General features: G+C 47.6%; 1 protein-coding gene across 1 annotated transcript in view; it reads right to left on the bottom strand.

Annotated features, from left to right (window-relative positions):
- Nucleotides 1-3,563: 3,563 nt before the first annotated feature.
- Nucleotides 3,564-8,657, bottom strand: part of plekhg7 (pleckstrin homology domain containing, family G (with RhoGef domain) member 7) — a 286,193-nt gene continuing 281,099 nt past the window's right edge. The window contains exons 15-17 of the mRNA XM_086009957.1: nt 6,733-6,886; nt 5,529-5,626; nt 3,564-3,831 (exon numbers count right to left, since the gene is read on the bottom strand). Of these exons, the coding sequence (XP_085866083.1) occupies nt 3,721-3,831; nt 5,529-5,626; nt 6,733-6,886 (363 nt within the window). The 3' untranslated portion in view covers nt 3,564-3,720. The remainder of the gene's footprint in view (nt 3,832-5,528; nt 5,627-6,732; nt 6,887-8,657) is intronic.

Raw genomic sequence — 8,657 nt, 5'->3', positions numbered from 1 at the left:
CATTCCTAGTTATGTTTTTTTTTTTAAATGCAAAGGATGTAAAATCTTGTCCAAAAGATGTTTTTAATCCTCTTGCAGTTTTTTTATGGCCATATAGCGTGCATTATGTTCCACAGGTTTTAGGACATGTGCCCCACACGCAGTTTGAACTTTTCTTCAAATACTGCCGAGTGTAATAGTGAAGCAATATAGAATTTATTCATGGTAGCTCGCCACTCCATCAAGACTCGCACAGCGCTAAGTTGTGATATCACTAAATGCTATTGTGCCCTTTACTACAGCATTCTATACCAGCAATAAGTCTATTAGAAGTTACTTAAAACTCTCAACCAATGCCACCATTTTATTTCCATCAGCTACAAACTCAATTCTTTACTTAACGTACAAGTTATTTGAAATGATTCAACGGTTGCATGTTGGTAAATCGACAACATTAATAGTTTTCAAAATTAGCATTTAGTAAGGCTTCTTCTACAGCACCTCCCAAACCCATGCCCCCCACCACCTAGAAGGACAAGGGCAGCAGGTTCATGGGAACGCCACCACCTCCAAGTCAACACCATCCTGACTTGGAAATGTATCGGCCGTTCCTTCATAGTGGGTCAAAATCCTGGAACTCCCTAACCAGCAGCACCGTGGGAGCACCTTCGCCACACGGACTGCAGCGGTTCAAGGAGAAGGCTCACCACCACCTTCTCAAGGGCAACTGGAGATGGGCAATAAATGGTGGCCTTGCCAGCGACGCTGACATCTTGAATTATTAATAAAAATAGGGGATTGAATCAATTCCAAGTTTAGTATGTACGTGTGTTGGGACTTATTGAAAATCACATTGATGCTCCTTTGCTCTCCTGTTTTATTTAAAACCAAGTTATTAAAGCTTTTCTTTTCATGCAGAGATGGGCTTATGTCTGAAGCCCAAAGTGCTTCAGCTTTTATATAGTTTATAATTGAGAGGGGGCTTGGGTGATGGACCTGAGGGGAAGGTATTTCATTAGTGTGGGATTTTATTTATATTTGTTCTTGGGGTGTGGTTGACGCTGGCAAAGCTGCATTTATTGCCCATCCCTGTTTGTCCTGAGATGATATTGGGGGCTTTCTTGAGTAGCAATTGTTGAGTGGTTGTTTACTTAACCTACATGTCATTTGAAATAGTTATTGGCCACTTCAGGGGGCATTAAGATTCAACCTGTATAGTGTGGAATGGAGTCACATGTAGACCAGATTGGGTAAGGACAGTAAGCCCCCCTCCCTGAAGGACATTAGTGAACCAGTCAGGGTCTTTACAACAATCCGGCTGATTTCATGCTCTCTTTTCTGGTGCTATCCAAATTCACCAGATTTATTGAATTCATTTTTGCAATTGGCTATGATGGGATTTGAACTCTCGGCCTCTGAGTTGCTAGTCCTCTACCAGAACCATTATCACGTACCTGACTGCACATGACGAACAAGACTCTGATGTATCTTGAGAGATGCTCTTTGCAATCACTGGGAGAGAAGGGGCCATTTGAGATACTCAACGTGGCTTCTGGAATAGAAGGCCGTGTCTAGACAAACTTGTTTGAGTTTTTGATGAAGTTACTAGGTTAGTGGATGAGGGTAATCCAGTTGACATTGTCTGCCTAGACTTTCAGAAAGCCTTGGATAAAGTACCTCACACTAGCTTACCTCACAAGATGGAATCTTGTATCTGGGAATTTGATGTACGAGATTAGGAATTGGTTCCAATCCCCCAGGCAAAAAGTTGTAGTCAGTGGTTGTGGATCAGCCTGGGGGCAGGTTACTAGTGGTATTCCCCAGTGGATCGATGTTGGGCCCATTACTGTTCACTGCTTTCATTGATGATCTGGACAGTGGTGTTGGGGGTATGGTCAGTAAGTTTGCAGATGATGCTAAAATTTGTGCAAGAGTTAAGGCTGCAAAAAGATTCAGATGCACTAAAAGAATGGGCCAAGCAATGGCATTAACCTAACCAAATGCAGTGTGATGCATGTCGACGGGACCAACACAGACTATACTCATCGTTTACAGGGAATAATACTGAAAGCAACTGAGAGAGAAAAGAATCTAGGGGTTACTGTGCACAGATCACTGAAGGTTCACAACCAATGCAGAGGTGTTATAGCCAAAGCTAACAGGGTGTTGGGTTCTAGTAATACAACCCTTCAGAGTCAAGGGTCACCATTCTGTCATTGTGCAGGTCCTTTGTCAGACCACATCTGGAGTACTGAGTCCAGTTTCGGTCCCCTCACATGCTGGGTAATTTAGTGGCCTTGGAAAAGGTCCAGAGCAGAGCCACGAAAATGATTCCTCGCTTAAAGAACCTTAGTTACTCAGAGAGACAGAGTTGGGTCTGTTTACTCTGGAGCAATGAGGACTTAGAGGTGAGCTGCTAGAGATTTTTAAAATAATGAAAGGGCTGGATAGCGTGCCTATTGGTAGATTATCCCAGTTTAGCAGATTGGGGAGGACCAGGGGACACTGGTTTAAACTATGTAAGAGTAGGAATGGACTGGATGTTGGGCGGTTCTTCTTCCCCAGAGAGTAGGGAGCCTCTGGGATGTGTCGCCGGCTGGTGCTGACTCTCTTCAAGAGGGAGCTGGACCGGTTCCTGACTGGGGCAGAGATTGCATCATAGAGAAGGTCAGTGGGTTAACAGTTAACGTGCGTATGGTCAGTGTGATCTCTTGGGCTGGTTTCAATTGCCTGAGGGGGTCGGAGAGGAATTTCCCCCCCTTATTGGCCCTGGGTATTTTCTCTTTTTTTGCCCCTCGCAGGAGATTACACGGCTGTGGGGGGGGGGGTGTGTGGGGGAGGAGAAGGGGTAGGAAAAGTCTAGTCACTGCTCCGGCCATCATGAGTGTGGGGCAGAAAGACTTGTATTTATATAGCGCCTTTCATGACCACCGGACGTCTCAAAGTGCTTTACAGCCAATTAAGTATTTTTAAAGTGGAGTCACTGTTGTAATGTGGGAAACGCAGCAGCTGATTTGCGCACAACAAGCTCCCACAAACAGCAATGTGATAATGACCAGATAATCTGTTTCTTGTTATGTTGATTGAGGGATAAATATTGGCCAGGACACCTTCCCTGCTCTTCTTCAAAATAGTGCCATGGGATCTTTTACATCCACCTGAGCAGACGGGGCCTTAGTTTAACATCTCATCCGAAAGACAGCACCTCCGACAGTGCAGCACTCCCTCAGCACTGCACTAGATTTATGTGCTCGAGTCTCTGGAGTGTGACTTGAATCCACAACCTTCTGACTCAGAGGTGAGTGTGCTGCCCACTGAGCCACAGCTGACACGTGATCTTGTTGCTATACGGTTTAACCATGTACTCCATGTTCAGAGTCTTGAGCTGGAACCATTTGATAGAGAAATAGATCACTGCCCTGCTCACACACAATGCATGAGGGGTGTAACTGGAGAGGGCAGTGGGATGTCCACAGCCTCGCTGATTTACAGGCAGCCTTAGTTTAATATTTTATGCAGAAAAGTATTTATTTTTTGTATCATAGTGTGCCAGTATTTTGCTGAATATTAAAACAAATGCATGCTGCTTTGTTACAATACTTTTATTAGAAACCAGAGCTATTTTTAAATTGAATACAAGAGGTAGATTTCTTCAAAATGCACTGGACAGACTGAGGCGAATGAGTTGAGATTCTCGCTGACCCACTCAGCGAGAGAACAGGCCTTTTGCGGTCGTGGGAGTTAAATTTCAGATGATTCGTTCACGGACGAACTTTTAAGTGAGGGTCGTGGAGGGTTTAGAATGTTCCTGTAGGCAGTCGATGCTGTCTCTATGTGTGACATCCAGGTTTTCTGAAAGAAAAGAAGCGAATTCACTTTGGTGCATCTACCTTCACATTACTGGCTCATTCCATGAAAGCCATCTTTTGGAATGCCGAATTAATCTAATTTTGCTCTCGGCAGGTTTGTATACTGTAGAGAGAAAAGGATCGACAACATTTGAAGGGAACATAGAACAGAGATTATATATTTTAAGACCCAGAGTTGCCAAACAATGAGCTTTACTGTGCATCATATAATTGTTGTCTACTTTGAATTTTTTATTTTATTTGTAAGTCATTTCTGATCTTCGGTCCGCTTGGCCTCAGTGCCGAAGGCAGAAAGACGGGCTGCCACCAATCAGCTGCTGGCGCTCCTTATGACAAACCAAGAGGTGCCAGGGACAACCCAGGTGTGCATACGACGGCCCCTTCAGAGAGAGGGAGCCCCTTGGTTCAGAACCTCGCTGTTCACAGCTCACATCAGGAGCTCTGCTCTTGCCCAACACCATGGCTACAATCATACTCTGACCTTTTAACAGCACAGCGCCAGGCTTCAGTTTAATGGTGCTACCCCTCGGCTCCACATGTACGCTGATGACACCCAGCTTTACCTCACCACTACCTCTCGCGACCCCTCCACTGCCTCTGTGTTGTCGGACTATTTTACTGACACCCAGTCCTGGATGAGCCACAATTTCCATTAGGAAGATCGAAGCCATTGTCTTCGATCCCCGCCACAAACTCCGTTCCCTTGTCATCGCCTCCATCCCCCTCCCCGGCCACTGTTTCAGGCTGAACCAGACTGTTCACAACCTCGCCATCCTAATTGACCCTGAGCTAAGCTTCTGACCCCCTTATCCTCTTCATCACCAAGACCACCCACTTCCACCTCTAATACCACCCATCTCTGCCCCTGCCTCAGCTCATCTGCTGCTGGAACCCTCATCCATGCTTTTGTTACTGCCAGACTCAACTATTCCAACGCTCTCCTGGCCACCTTCCATAAACTTGAGCTCATCCAAAACCCAGCTGCCCCGTGTCCTAACTCGCACCAAGTCCCGTTCACCCATCACCCCCTGTGCTCACTGCCCCGTGTCCTAACTCGCACCCAGTCCCGTTCACCCATCACCCCCTGTGCTCACTGACCCGTGTCCTAACTCGCACCCAGTCCCGTTCACCCATCACCCCCTGTGCTCACTGACCCGTGTCCTAACTCGCACCCAGTCCCGTTCACCCATCACCCCCTGTGCTCACTGACCCGTGTCCTAACTCGCACCCAGTCCCGTTCACCCATCACCCCCTGTGCTCACTGCCCCGTGTCCTAACTCGCACCCAGTCCCGTTCACCCATCACCCCCTGTGCTCACTGCCCCGTGTCCTAACTCGCACCAAGTCCTGTTCACCCATCACCCCTGTGCTCGCTGAGCTACATTGGCTCCCGATCCGGCAACGCTTCGATGTAAAAATTCTCAGCTTCATGTTCGAATCCCTCTATGGCCTCGCCCCTCCCTATCTCTGTAACCCTCCTCCAGCCCCACACCGCTCCAAGAACTCTTCCTCCAACTCTGACCTCTTGTGCATCCCCACTTCCTTCGTCCGACCATTGGTGGCCGTGCCTTCAGCCATCTAGGCCCACAGCTTTGTAATCTATAAGTCAGTACTCTTGCTTCAGCTTACAGACTTTCAAAGTATAAGTCAGTGTTCAGGTCTTGTTCACATGTAGTTTTACCTTAACAGCCTCTGAATGTGCTTGAAGTGTGAAGATTCCTATACATTGCTGATATCTGTTTTGATGTATTACTAAAAAAGCATCGCGTACTCCACAGCCTGCAAGAGAAGGAGATGTGTCGTAGGTTGTCTGAATTTGATAAGTGAAACAAAACCATGCAAAAGACTAAATGATGTTGGGTCCCTAACCACCTGTGGACAGACAAGAGATGGTTTTAGTAGACTTGCCGATCTTCCGTGGTGTTGCTCGTGAGTAATCTGGTGCACAGTTGGGCTGGAGATGTGTTTATCTGATCGGCCCTGTTAAACCCACTGTTCGCTGGTGGGAAAATCTCTAAATAAGCATGTTATCGGGTCAGTTTGTGATTGCTGAGAGACGTGTGTGTGTGTCTAGGTTGGCAGCTGCTTGTAAATTCTTGGCTCCTTCCCTCTGAGATTGGGAGGGGTATCCAGGTTAGCAAGAAATTACTGGCTTTTATTTCTGCTCTTTTTTAAAAAGACAGCTGTGATTTGTTTTATGGGTGATATTTAAGCCAATCAATTGCATATATGACACTATCCGGTTTGGCAGAGTGGCATGGATTATCAGTAAGTTAGGACAGTAGTGAAGGAAAGGTCCCAATTCCTGAAGGATAAAACTGAGAACTATTTATTCTAGTTACTCGAAAGTTTGTCCCCTTGTTGAAGCCTTTAGCCCAGTGTTGTCCAATAGAATCGTTGATTAGCCACAGGTGAGGCTAAGGCGACACTGTTTTTCCACAGGCACTAATTTTAGTTGAAAACGCCTTACACACACTCACACGATAAAGTAAATGTACTTCACATGTGTATATTAACTGAACAACCATCGCCCACCATTCAGTAACCAAGGAAGTAAAGCACTCACAACGATCACCAAACACTCGCACACTCTGCTTTTCCTCTCTCTATTTTACCAACAAACTCACAAAAAGGTTAAAGTTCACATGCATACGTTGTGCGAATATGAGTATTGAGATCACAGGCCCAACGACTGTGTCTTTTACTCATTTTTTATTCACTAATCATAAATGCAAGTTGCCACATCTGGAGTCCCCATTAGCCACATGTGGCTGGTGGCTCGCGTAATGGACAAATGGACAACACTCTTCTAGTACAATCATACTGATGCAATATTGCAAGTAGTCTTTGCTCATACCGAGGTTAAAATAAAATAGCAAACGTACCGGCTGAATGGAATGGATCAATGTTCTTCAGTACTAATCTGTCCAGGGGAATCGGCTGATCAAGCACAGAACACACAGCTCCGTCTCTGCCCATGGCTTGTAATTCAGAATTGGGTGAAGGACACTTGAGCCCAGTGTCTAAGGCTCCTGATTTCTGCAGGTGTACAAATTTACCATCTGATCAGCCACAAAGTACAGGTAGACTACCCTTTATCCGGACTTCCGAAAACCGAAACCCTCTAAAAACCGAAGGTTTTTTCGTTCAGCGTAAGTCGTGCGTACGAACGAAAAAACCTTCGGTTTTTAGAGGGTTCCAGTTTCGGAAGTTCAGATAAAGGGTAAGTCGTGCGCATGACCCCCCCGCCGGCCCCGACAACCCCCGACAACCGCGGACCCCGCCGGCCCCGACAACCGCCGACCCCCCCGCGGACCCCGCCGGCCCCGACAACCGCCGACCCCGCCGCGGACCCCGCCGGCCCCGACAACCGCCGACCCCCCCGCCGGCCCCGACAACCGCCGACCCCGCCAGCCCCGACAACCGCCGACCCCCCCGCGGGCCCCGACAACCGCCGACCCCGCCCCCCCCGCGGACCCCGCCGGCCCCGACAACCGCTGACCCCGCCAGCCCCGACCCCCCCGCGGACCCCGCCGGCCCCGACCCCCGCCGACCCCGACTGACTTACGCTGAGCGTCAGCGTAAGTCGTGCGCACGACCCCCCGCCGACCCCCCCGCGGACCCCCGCCGACCCCCCCCGCGGACCCCCGCCGACCCACCTTCCGAAATCCGAAATTCTCCTTTATCCGAAACTCGGCTGGTCCCGAGGTTTTCGGATAAAGGATAGTCTACCTGTACCTTCATAATACAGAATCCATTTTATCCCCCACTCCTATTTTGTAAGTCACGTTCTCTTCCACCTCCCTCTCCTACTCACATCCTTCCCGAACCAGGAGAGCAGGCAGATATCCCATTGCTCGGCTTTCTGACAATGTCATTCTGAATTGGGGAATAATTCGGTTATGTGGAGAGACTGGAGAAGCTGGGGTTGTTCTCCTTAGAGCAGTGAAGGTTAAGAGGAGATTTGATAGAGGTGTTCAAAATCATGAATGGTTTTGATAGAATAAATAAGGAGAAATTGTTTCCAGTGGCAGAAGGGTCGGTGACCAGAGGACACAGATTTAAGGTGATTGACAAAAGAACCAGAGGCGACATGAGGAAACTTTTTTTACGTGGTGAGTTGTTGTGATCTGGAATGCGCTGCCTGAAAGAGTGGTGGAAGCAGTTTCAATAGTAACTTTTAAACAGGAATTGGATAAATTCTTTGAAGCGAAAACATTTACAGGGCTTTGGGAAAAGAGCAGGGGAGTGGGACTAATTGAATAGCTCTACCAAAGAGCCAGCACTGGCACGATGGGCCGAATGGCCACTCTCTGTGCTGTAAGATTCTACCATTCTAATCCAATGCCAAGGGGACTGTGCATTGTGTGGATTGCCCTGTCTTTAAATTCTCCCTTCCCTTTAATAGAAGGACCTTGTTTCCACTCAATACTACTACAGGCCAAACCACCCTACCAGCTGACATAAAGACGGTTACAGCCATGGAAGGAACCTTCACGTCGCGCTCTGTCAGACTGTTAATCCGCCTGCGAATCCTCCTACTACTCCACACTATTCTCCAAGGGAAGAGCGTGAAGATATGAAAACAGCTACCGCGAGCAGACCAGATGATAAGGGGAACTCGCAATGTAGGGAATTACATAGGCAGGTAGTCTGCCTACTCTGGGGCAGTCTGTCAGTGTACTGACACACATAGTACTGGACCCTACATCCCAGGATAGAATCTTTACATGATCTTTAAACCTGGTCAGCACACAGAGATCTAATCTTTCAGTACACCATCCCAGTTCAATATGTGTTTAACAAAATA

The sequence above is a fragment of the Somniosus microcephalus genome, chromosome 17 (genome assembly GCF_052327205.1).
Source record: "Somniosus microcephalus isolate GS21.2 chromosome 17, FLI_Smic_1.0, whole genome shotgun sequence".
In the NCBI taxonomy this organism is placed as follows: Eukaryota; Metazoa; Chordata; class Chondrichthyes; order Squaliformes; family Somniosidae; genus Somniosus; species Somniosus microcephalus.
This window is presented reverse-complemented; position numbering and strand designations above follow the sequence as displayed.